At 40.6% G+C, this 12530-nt stretch overlaps 1 protein-coding gene across 2 annotated transcripts in view; it reads right to left on the minus strand.

The window, feature by feature from the left end:
• Window positions 1-8429, minus strand: part of PPP1R13B (protein phosphatase 1 regulatory subunit 13B) — a gene marked incomplete at its 5' end in the record, with an annotated part of 70686 nt that extends 62257 nt beyond the window's left edge. For both annotated transcript variants that reach the window (XM_080617874.1, XM_080617873.1), the window contains one exon: window positions 8172-8429. In XM_080617874.1, coding sequence (XP_080474000.1) covers window positions 8172-8180 — 9 coding nt within the window. The remainder of the gene's footprint in view (window positions 1-8171) is intronic.
• Between the last annotated feature and the right edge of the window lie 4101 nt (window positions 8430-12530).

Consider the following 12530-nt stretch of genomic DNA (forward strand, 5'->3'; position numbering starts at 1 on the left):
AACTATGTTGAAAGTATACTACCTTCAGAATGAGTAAGAATGCCAACAGATGCTGCTCAATCTTGAATCACAAATTAGACAAATTGCATTTGGAAATAGAAAAAGATTTTCTGATGCAAACATGCATTCAGACTGTCTCCTCAACTTAAACTGTATCTCCTATTCTAAACTAAGACATAAGCCATCTTACTTGACAAAAAAAAATTATATGCAGGTAAGCCTGTACTTAATGGCTATGGCAAACTTTGCTAGTCTCAAACCATCCTCTTTCTTTCCCTTTAAACATCAGAGAGCAGCACAGGCAATACTTTTCTCCAAACATGAATAACGTGGCCCTGCCCACTGCTTTGTTCATCTAAGGCTGTAACTCTCAACAATTCTCAGCTATTCAACTTAGTAGGTGTGGACAGATGCATTCTGGTTTTTAGAAGAGCAAGGTTTGCTGGTCTCCAGGTATCAAAAACTGGCTCTCGGGAGAGTAAACCACAGAATTAATTCAGAGGCTAGTCAATGCACTGTGCTTCTGTGCATGAAGTCAGCCCATGGGATTTGCGATTTTTGGAGGTCAGCCTTGCAGAGATGTTGGGCACGACACCGTTTTCTTGTTTTAGCTTCAAAGAGCAGGGAAGCTACTCTTCTTTGCCCCTTGGGACACAGATTACATTCCAAAATCATCCAGACAGACCTCACCATATTCACCGTGGAGTCATTTCAGGCTAAAAAAAAAAAATAATCCAACAGCCTAAACTGATAAAACTGTTTACATCCTTCCTGCAGTCTATGCTTTTCTGCGCCTTCTTGTGCTGGTTTCAGTGCTTATCTGACCCCGTACGGAGTTGGTTTCAGTGTGCTCAGCTGGCAGAAAAGTATCCTGGGGAGGAAAAAAAAAAAACAAACCAAAACCAAAACAAACCAAACAACTTCCTGCTGAGTTCACAAACTGAAACAGCTCAGTACAGAATCAGGTATCTAACAGAGCTAATACCGAAGAGAGGGCAGGAGGGAGGCAGGACTACAGCAGCCCCTGCAGTTATATCAATTTCACCTACACAAAACTGAGGCCTCAGTTTCCCACAGTCTCAATTTATAAACATTAGCCTAGTCATGTGAAAGCTGAAATCCTTTTGTCGAACCTAAAGTAGACATAAGGATACATACATTAAATACAGTGCCTGTAACGTATGCAAGTTTAGAATAAATTGCTACCTGCTGAAGTTGGAATTCCTTAAATAAAACAGTTTTATAGCTACAATTTCCTCACACATAAATAGAATTCTGCTGCTAAGCAAAGCAATGAGGTGAAAACTAAAAAAATATCTTAATTGTACTTTCACTAATGAAGTAGGCTAAATTACACTATGAATCTTAGAGGATAAGGTAATAATTGGCAGAAATCAGAAGGAATGCAATATTGCTAAGTGTGGGGAGGAAAAATAATGCAGACTAGCAACTGCCAATTAAGTTTTATTGTTCTTCCTTTTTTTTGGTCCCAACTTCATATTTGTTCCTCAAGATTACCTCACAGACCACAAATTTTACCAAAAATTCCAATACCCCTTACTTCCTCCTGTTTCAGGGAAAATCTGAAGTGTTACTGGATACCCAATAAAGATGTGAAAACTGGTGAAATCATAACTTATCCTTGAAGCAACAACGTTACTGCACTGCAGAAATCTTCAGTTTCATCACACTGTTCTACTCACCTGCTAAATAGCCAGAAAACAAAATCCAAAATATGTCACCTGGGGTACAGCTCCACGATAAATTAAACTGAATAAATAAAAATACTGAAAGGGTGGGATTCCACTTTCCTATCCCCTTCTTCATTACCAATCTCAGTCAAGAGATCCGCTCCCTCCTGTACCAACACAGACAAAAGAACAGTCACAATGTAAGCTGATGAAATGCACCAGCCTGGCAAAATATGTAGGTATGTGTGTACATATATATTATCATCGTTCTTTGGATGCAATTATTTTTTACATTTTTAGTGACCTGGTTCAGTGTACTGAGACAAGCAGTGCAATCCATTCAAAGTAAACGGTGGGAATAAGCAGCAAGGAAGAGGAAACAGCCTCTTCCACCAGCCGCAGGAAATGGTTAACCCAGCTCATCCCTATTGTGAAACCTCAGTCTTGAAAGGAATTCAGTTCCTCCAACATCCTACTGCACCACAATGATAAACCCATGTTCCCCTACACAAGCAAGATCACACATACTTGCTTCTAAGCAAGATTTAAGAAAACAGAGTGACCCAAAACCTAGGTCAAGTGGCTGAAAATTGACATTCAAAACAATTCTTTCCTTCCATTAAGAAGATTATATTTTCATTTATCCTTTGAGTTATCATAAAATGCAGGCTCTGCCCTCTCAGTATCATTGTTGCTTCTGTCACACAAATCTGCTTCTGAAGGATGGTGTCTATTATTGCACAATATAATTCTGTTATTGTCAGTCATAAAAAAATGCTTTTATAAGCTCAAAACATTGAGCACATTCCCTGGATATATTGTCTAATACACCAGAGATTATTACACACTTCCAAGTTTAATTGATTCTAATGACAGATTTCCAAATTACTGGGAAAATGTACTAAAGTGTTAAAATTAATATTTTGTATTTATTTACTTTAAAGACTATAATTTAAGAATCAATGAGACAGAATTCAACACAGATGGAAAATCTGTTCATATGTGAAGGTGTCCCAGCCCATGGCAGGGGGGTTGGAACTTGATGATCTTAAGGTCCTTTCCAACCCTAACTATTCTATGATTGTATGATTCTAAGATTTTAAAGATATTTGAAATCACCTAATAATATAATTCTCCTATTTAAGGAAAAAAAAACAAAAACGAAATCCCACTTTCCTGCAGTGTGACACAAGCCCAAGAATTAGATCCTATATCCCAGGCTAGCATGTTCACTTAGGGTTGAAGTATTTTGAGCTATCCTGTGCTAGTAATTAATGTATGTTAATTTAGACAAACACATAAGACTTGTAAATTCCAGCAGTGAGTCATGATGGAAAGGGAGCAGGACACCTTCCCTCCACCTCCCCCAATTAAGCAATAATTTGTTTGCCTCTTTAAACCTTCATTCTCACTTATTTTTTTCCTTTTTGAAGATGCCTCCAGATTATAGGGACAAAAAAAAATAAAGCTGTTTAAAAATAAATGCGAGTTTTGATTTTAGTATCAAACATTAGACAGCGAATTCTTAAAAAAAATGGAACTTTGTTTGTTCTATGTATAGACAACTGTTAACATAATGGGGGCTATTCCACAGCTCTATGTGATCTTAATATAAATAATCAGCTACATGAGTTTTTTTAATAATATATTTCACATCAAACTTGGATTTGTCAGATTAACATAACTGAATCTGATAGAATGGAATTTTGTTGTCAAATAAATACCTTTTCTCGCTAAAGTCTGCAACGAGCAACAATCTCATCTATGTTAATAGATGAAGAGAAACTAACAGAGAGTATTCTTTCCTTCAAAATTTTCTCATATATTTCATTACAATCCACAGGTATCTATTAAATATATTTAAATATTCTATTATCAGAACAGCCTACAAGTAGTACTTTTTGTTGACATGGAGATGATTACGAACTTATTTTTACCACACAATAGCCCATATTCTGTCATCCTAAAAAAAAAAAAAAAAGGCAATGTGATCCAAAAAAAAACCCACAAAATGGCCTTTAAGTGTTGTTGCAATAAATAACTCCTTTAATAATGGCTGATAAACTTGCAAATCATTCTCCACAATCAGTTCACATTTATTCAACAAACAAGAATGTCAGAAACCGTAGAGCTCTGAATTAATTGCAATATATTTTATCTTAACATCACTGAGAATTCCTAATATTAAAGTGACACATTTTCCTTTAGACTTTTACAACATATTGTAAGGAAGAGAACAGTGTATGCTGATTTGAAAATATTTTGGGTTTTAATTAGGAATAAGCAATTCCACTTTGGACTTTTTGGGAAAGGTTTTGGACTAAATACATGAAAAGTATGTACTCATTCAAAAACAAAACCAAAAAAACCCCAACGTCCAAAAAATAACAACAAAAAACCAAAAGAGAAAGCAAAACCCACTTTTTTCTTAATTCATCTTGAAGATAGCTTAATTTAAAAATAACTATCTGATACCCATCTTTGCTTTGTATTTTATCAGTCATGTTATCTGTCTTTATAAGTCAGGAACCTATGTAGCAATTAAGATACTAATGCATACTGTAATACTCAACATCCACTTATAATTGTCTAGTCTAATATAAAATATGCATCAGTCATGGTCATCTTTGGAGATGAGCTGCAGCTTCACACAAAATTAACTAGACAAAAGATGACACTAAACACTCTCTAAGCTTTTCACTCTCACTTCTATTAAAACAACAAACACAACTGCCTGACCATACACATAAAACCAGACATGTCCAACAAGTCTTTGGCTCTAAGCCCTGCACAGTGTCCCATAAGGCTCCTCCTAGATGCTTTCAAAAACATGAATGCTGGCTGCAACTTCACCTATACATGTTTCTCCAAGTAACTTAAAGGCAAAACCAGAAAAGCTCTGCAGCAATAGGTGCTAGAGGAATATGCAATACTAAGTACTCCTCCTAAGAGACTCAGCCCATCACAAGTTCTTACACAGCATCCACCATCACCTCTCATCACTTTATTGATGGTGTACAGACTGGACTCTACATACTTCTATGCCTTTGGCATGGCATGTTACCTCACATATGCTGTAAAAGAATGATACCCCAAATTTAGGTGTGTAATAGGAAGTGTTATATGCTTCTCAACTGCAGCAGTTCTTTCTTCCATGGTATCTTTTCTAAAGTAGGAAAACAGTGCTCCTCGTAAGTGACTTTTCCTATTTGTCAGCAGAGGCAATTTTGGAACTACCATCCAAGAAAAGGCATTAATTGCATTCTTTAAGGTGAAAAAAAGAAAAATCCAATACTTTTTCATAAACAAAATCTGAAGTCCCACCAAAAAAATCCTACTGAGGCAGAAGAAAAACAAAGAAAGGGGGGGAGTGGGGTGAGGGGAATGGAGGAGGAGATGATTAAGCTTCTCCAAACAGGTCATAGATTATGTGGCTGAAAGAGGAGCTATTTTTGCAAACAAAATACAACTGTGGCTATTTTAACCTAGAAGATTTCCTGTTTGAAAGGATATCACATAGCTCTGGGTTTGCATGTTTTATTCTATGGCAGCAATAAATACTAACCTTTTTTTCCAGTGGAAGGAAGAGGAAAAAAAAAAAAAAATCACTGTACTCCAGGCATGCTTAGAGCAACTCTTTCAGTAAGTTCCTTCATAGAGGTGATATTCAGTGTAACATCATAAGCTACTCACACACATAGCCCTTATGTCCTGAAGGCAATGAAAGAGTTTATGATGGATGTGCCTTGTCAGCAAAGCAAAAAAACAGTAAGTGAGAAAAGTGCAGTCCACATCATTATTGCTTCTTGAAGCCCAACTATGTTCAAGACCAAGAATACAGTTATTTTTCTTTTTTTCAAAACCAAAGTAGAGTAAGCAACATGAACTAATATGAAAAATCCACCAAGGAAGAGAGTGGGAGGTATCCTGGTCACAAAAGAAATCATAACTGATAAAAACCTCTCAGAAGTAACTCTGTTCCCGCAAGGGGTGGGAACAAAAGTCTGACAAAACACAGGGAAAGAGGAAACAGATAATTCCATTTTCCATGCTTTAGATAGGACTTCATTATTAAAAATGGTTGTACAGAATTAAACAAAAAATTCAAAAACTGTCCTCAGTTACTTCAAATCTGATAAATGTCAGTCATAAACTAAAAGTTCGACAGCATTTCATTTTAATTTGTTGACACAAGACTGCAGCAGTACCCACTTGTTACAACTGCTCAAGTCTAGTAATACTGAAGTCTCTCCTCTTACTATTATTTGCTTTTCTTAACTGCATTAAAAAATAAATAAAAAAGGACCAGGGAAGAAAAAAGCTTCTAGGAATGTGAATTCAAGGAATTCCATCACATAACAAGATAGATCTCTACCATTTCCATCTTCAGAATTCAAAATCTCAAGTAAAGAAAACCAAAACATTTGGTCCAGTTCTACAACCATACGTTTACATCACTGTGTTATTGTATTCCAGTAAATGTGGTTGGGTTTTTTTTTCATCCTTGCAGTTCAGGAATAAAATAGCTGAGAACCTGGAAAACTAAAAGCACTGTCACAGTGTCCATTTAAATATACATATTCCTGACTACCTTATGATCAGTTGTCCAGAACAGCATCTGAAAGCTTTTCAGAGAAATAAAATATTTATTATTTCAGGATTCAGACTCAGTAAGTTCTAATCTGCATTACTACCACCATAGCAAGGTAATTAATTTTTATTAAAATGCAACCATCAGTACTAAAAATGCTTTGAAGTGTGTTTCAAAAACATAATAAAGTCAATTTTATAAGCACAAACAACTGCTACATTTAAATAACCATGAAGGTAACAAGAGACAGCGGCAGAAAAAAAAAAAGGTAAAGGAAGTCTTTTTCTAAAAAGTCAATCACTGCACTACAGAAGTTATGACATCAGCCTGAAACCCACACGTGGGTTAGTAATGGGAACTGAATACATTTGTTCTGACCTAGCGTATCACCAACATGCTAGTTTTTCAATGAAAATTTTATGAATCCAAAGACAAGTTACGATGGAAGCTGCAAAAGCTGACAGTCACCTTGGTTTTGTTTTTACAAGCTAACATCCATATGTTTATGGAACAAGCCTGTAATTCAGTGAACTTTGTTGCTGGTTTCTAGTATGCCTAGTGCACTGAAATTTCTCTACAGTGTCAATAGAATATTTTGGTACCTAGCAGTTGGAAGTTAAAGAGCACATCATATTAAAAAGCTTGCCATAATACCTGTTTTTTAAACACTACGTGTACTCTTCGAGCTGAAATTTTGCGTCTAGTTTAAGCTATTTATTTCATCCTCTCAGTCATGAAACCAAGTTAGAGTGATAAAATTGTGTAAAAGACGCCTTTAGTATTCTCACTGAGAAGCATTCTGCTGCAGTGCTTTGGTTGCAAATGCTGCAGAGGAACTGTAAATAAAAAGCTCATTTCTATTGGAATTAGAAAAAACCTGGGAGATACTCCTTTATATGGAGTAACTCATAAACCCACGTTTGAGACCAGAGTTTGAAAAAAATCAGCAAAAGGAATGTAATTGTTTATTACTCAGCCTCAGAGGATCCTGTCATAAAACGAACAGCCGTCAAGAACAACTCTCTTCCGACCACTGCATCAGCCCATAGCGAAAGGGGAAGGAGAGGGGAGGGAAACGGAGATTCTGTCACAGAAGACAACCAAGGTTGTTTGCGGGAAAATGAAAGGGCTTATCTTCGGTAAACAAACGACGGTTTCACAAAAGAGACGGCAGACACTGAGGAGGAAGACCGCCTTCCCTTCAAAGGTGCCGAGGCTGACATGAAGCTGCCGCCTGCACTAGCCTGACAACCGGCCTAAGGGCCCGGGCCGCCTGCCCCGGGACCGGTTAACCCTTCCCCACACCCTGGCGACGAAGAATCAGTGCTTGTAAGGAAAAACCCAAAACAAACAAACATGCCCCCCCTGCACACCCACTCACACAAACACAGAAAACCCCCCCGCGCCTCACTCGGGCCTCGGCGGCCAGCAGCCGGCTCCCCCAAGGGCCCGCGCCCCCCGCCGAAACTGCCGCGGGCCAAGAGGGCGCCGCGGGCGGCTAGGAGCCCTCTCGGGTAGACGCGAGGGCAGAGGCCGGGGCGACGCGGTCCTCGACCTGTCACAGCCGGTGCGACGCCGAGAGCGGCTCGGCCAGCGGAGATGAGCGGCAGCCCCTCATCGAGGGGAGGAGCGGGAGCAGGTCGTGTCTCCCAAGAAGCCAGGGACGGTGGTGACCGGCGGCCTCACCTCCGGCGGAGAACCTGACGGCGGCGCCGCTGCACAGTCGCCCTCTGCCCGTGCTGGCCAGGGCACAGGCAGGGATGACGGTGGAGCCGCGCACTCCATCCGCCTCCGCCAGCCCCACAGGAAAAGGCAAGTCGTCCCATCGCCCGGCAGAGCGGCACCAGGCCAGGAAGGCAACGTCGCGAATTCAAACCCTTCCCACTCACCGGCATCATCTCCGCAGCTGTCCTCCAGCCAGCCTCACCGAGGCTGCCGCCGTGCCGTGCCGGGCCTTTCCTGCCGCCTCCTCTCACTGTGGAGGACGCCGCGCTCGCCCTGGCGGCTGTGACAGGTGCCTCCCGTGCGCCTCACTCACCACAGCGGGCAGGCGGAAGGAAGAGGCGAAGGCGGTGGCGACGGCCGGGTTCCCAACCCCCTTCCTCCTCCTCTCGGCGCGGCGGCCTCCTGCCTCCTTCCCTCGGCGCTTCCTGCTCTGCTCCGCCTGCTCCGCCCGCGCCGCCCCGCCAGGGGTTAACCGCCGCAGCAGCACCATTGGCCGAGGCGGGAAGAGCCGGGGGCGGGGCGGCGGGAGGCGCGCGCACGGCACTAGTGGGGCGGGTGCGGGTTTCGGTGCTGCACGTGACCGGGACTCTGTGAGGAGTCGGGACCCGAGTTTTTCTGTGGCAGATTCGGTGGGGACTTGCCCGTTCTCCTGGGTTATCCTCGCGGCACAGCTTCAGGCCCGATCTCTCTCACCACCACCCCCGGGCCGGGCTCCCGGCGGCCACCTCCTCCTCCTGGGAGGGCTGCCCGGGCCGATTGCCCAGGGGCCGCGGCCCTGGTCGTTTTCTGCCCCTGGAATGCGGGGAACGTGGTAGCGACGGAGCGGTTCGGCCCAGCTCCATTGCTGCGCGCTGGGGAACAGAGGAGCGCGGCACGACCCGCCAGGGGCGTGGGGAGTGGGCTGGGAGAACACAGCAAAGTCAGCCTCCGGCGGGAAGCAGGTGGGCCGCAGGAGAAGCCCAGCCCTCTTCCCACAGCTGATCGTGGTCCGTCTAAACGCACCTCGGTGCATCGCTGTCCTCTAGCGAGAATAACGTCATGCGTAGCGTCACCCTCGCTTTACCGTCCCTTCACCTGTGCGTTCCTTGTGAAACCTGTCCGGTGGACAACCCCCACCACTGCAGCAGGAGGGAAGGTGTTTCTGGCCAGACCCTGATGTTGGGCTCCCATGAGATTCGGTCTTGTGTTTAAAAGTGAGGTTTAGTCCCCTCGGTTTCTGGTGTCTCATTCTGTAGAGCTACACCACCAAGATGAAAGTTAACAGCTTGGGAGAAGTGAAGCTCAACTCTTAAGTCAAAACATCACCATATGTTAGTACTGCACCACATGCAATGTAGACAAATTTCATATTGCTGTAAGTCTTAAATCCGGATCTACAGAATACATGGACATACCCAGTGCTTCAACTCTTTCTGTAAGTGGCTGGTTTCCAGTCTTTGTTACTTTATTTGTAGAACACTGGCAGGTCTCAGCTAGGAGTGAAAAAAGAATAAAGTAACTTGGCAAATTATTGACAGAAGCTTAGATTCTGTTTAAAACTTTCAGGGTAAGTGGTAATAGCATATTAATCCCAAATACAAGCTGATATGTTAAATGTAACTTATTGATGTAAGATCCTATAACAGATGTGTGAATTACCTTAAAATAATACATACATGCCCAAGGTTTCGTTGCATGTCCTTGTCAGTGTATTTGCAGGCTCCAGTATCAGCTTTGCAATAGGTCAAAGCTTCTGCTGCTTTTAATAAATTGGTCCTATAGGAAAAATCTACTTGCATCACAAGATAATACTTTGCCAGTTTGAAATTATTTTGTAAGTGCTGCTGGGAGCGCTGCTTGCTGACACTAACACTGTTATACTACGTTTCCTGTAAACTGTGCTTCTACCTCATGCACGCAACTCTGGAGATAGGTGAGACTATGATACTTAAGACCCAATAGAGAACTCCAAGGTCTACTCAGGATAATAGTATTAACCCTGCTACTGGGCTGACCTGAAATGAAAGGGGCTATAATGGGCTTGTAGTTATGTATCTTAAAGAAAAGAAAAAAAGGGAATTTACCTTAATCAAATTTATACTGAACTTCAGTGAACAAAACAGCAGTGAAATTTACTTGTCCTCTTACTATTTGTAGTAATTCTAACAAAGTCTAACTCCTAAAATTCTAACAAGAGAATTGTGCATCTTTTGTCACACTTGTTCTTTTAAAACTAGTATTTCTCGTTAACCAGATTAGATTTTTTGCCATCATCCTTAAATGATGGTCTGTTATTTCTCTGCAGGTATACTTTGTAGCTGACTTCTCCCTGTTCTCAGTGATTGAAAATAAAACCTAAAATACTATAAATATTACTCCACTATTACTTTTACATTGCAACAGCAGGGAGAGACAACATGAAAAGTGGGAGAATACGGTGTAGACAGTTGCTATCGGGAACGAAGGCACTCCTCCATGCAATACCTCTGTTGGAATAATGGCCTGCAGTATAAAAGTTTGTCAACCCTGAACTGCTTTTGGCAGAAGCAGGTTCAGCCAATGCAGCAACCAGACAGACTGGATACTGTGGAAGAGGAAACATCTTCAGAAAAGGTAGACTACATATTTTATATGCAAGCCTGTTTCTTACTCCTATTTTCCCTTCCCTTGGTAAAAAAACCCCACTTGCTTTATCCCTTCCCATCTCTATTTTCCCATAGAAATGAGGGAAGAAAAATAAAATTAACCAATACTTACAAAGCATAAGACTTAAAACTTTCTCTGCTGTATGGTAAATTAAGTAACGCCTCCTCTCCCACAGAATGATCTTTTTGGAAATCAATCTTTCAGCAGTCAAGGGTCAGAGCAGTCATTATAAAATCTTCTGATTCCGACTTGTAACTATTTTGTTTACTGTGATCAGCAAAATGGTTACTTTCAGTAACATAGAAGTTTTTCCTCCATTGACTATGCATTTCCAAACAAAATGACTGGGCCAGCTCTGTAGAAATTACCTTGCTTGACCAAAGGAGCCAGTGATATCTGTAAGTTAGTTGCCTGTCTTAGATAAGCGAGGCTGTGTGAAAGCAGCCATGATTTGGGGAATGCTAAAGAAGATAAGGTAAGAGAATGTGGCTATAGAAGTAGATAAAGCCAGACTCAAGTATCTGATTCAAGTAATCTGGTTTTTTACTTGCTTCGAAATATGCTGCTTTCGTGAGAAGTGTTTAATTTTGCTGGCCTTTTTCTAAAGGAAAGGGTTTGTGCTTATTTGTTGGTGTAAGTATTAAAGCACATTATGCAAATACTTTTTACACTCCTCTTGGTTCTTAAAAAGATCTAGAGCTATTTAACTTTACAAATTGAAGCCACTGTAGCTTGAGATTTATTCAACTTACAACATCAAAAAATGAAGAGTTACTTTTTATTATGTTTATTAGGGTATGAGTTGTTACTGAGATTTGTGCTGAGCTTGAGTTCAGGTAGAAATTGAAATTTGACTGAAATGTATAAACTATCATTTTAGTGTTTTTTTAAAAATTACTTGAAACTTATGGGTACATAGAGGAAAATTATCAGAATGTTTTGAAAAGGGAAATTAACTGCACTTAATAAATTGGCAGGCCTCTTACTCTATCATGCACAATGCTTTTCTTAGCACAAGCAGAGATTCCTAAAGATACAGGTAGGAGACTAATGAGATTTCAGGAGCACTCCTTATGAAGCTCCAGTTCCACTTTTGTCTTTCAAGTATCTTCTAGCAAGATTTTCAAATGTACATGTTTTTTAAATTTTTTTAAACTACCAGGTCTGAATCTCTCCTACTTCCTCTTTATGCATAGACAAAAGGAGGAAAATGAGCTTTCCTACTTTGTCACATCCAAATTTTTTTCAGTTTTTCATTAACTTAAGATGCTTTTCTAGAGCATAGGAAAATGTTTTCAGGCTTTGTAGGTGTCACAGGAAAATAAGTATTTATTTTTAATTAACACTTTTTCTTTTCATGTGGTATTACTTTACATAACAGGTACTCTTATTTATAGCCCGAAACAGTCTCAGAGGTCAAATATTTAGGGTGGGATCCATCTAGGAAGTTATGTGTGTAGTCTCAATCAGTCACCTAAGCTTCTACTATAGATAATCAAGATGGGGAGGGAAGGAGGCAGTTCTGCAGTCAATTCATTCCTTTCTAAGATACTCATCCCACTATCTAAATCTCTTGTTCTTTGAAGGTGCCTATCTCTATTGATTTAAGATGGAGCCTGGATGACTAGGTCAGATTAGAGAGCAGGCTTTTGGATGGCTACAGTTAGGATGGGTTTCCTCACAACTGGCAGAATAAAATCTCTAAAAAGGGAGTAAAGGTAGGAGTGTATGTGTATATATATAAAAAAAAAATGTATCCTTTCTAAAGGAATAGATTCCTTTATTACAAAATACAACTCTCCTTTCAAAAATTACATTTTTTATTGGCTGTAATTCAGGAAGAACTGGTCATGAATAGCTAAGCAATTTTAGAAGTGGAGTCACAGATGTACTTCTAA

Source organism: Psittacula echo (genome assembly GCF_963264785.1).
Source record: "Psittacula echo genome assembly, chromosome: 5".
Lineage (NCBI taxonomy): Eukaryota > Metazoa > Chordata > Aves > Psittaciformes > Psittacidae > Psittacula > Psittacula echo.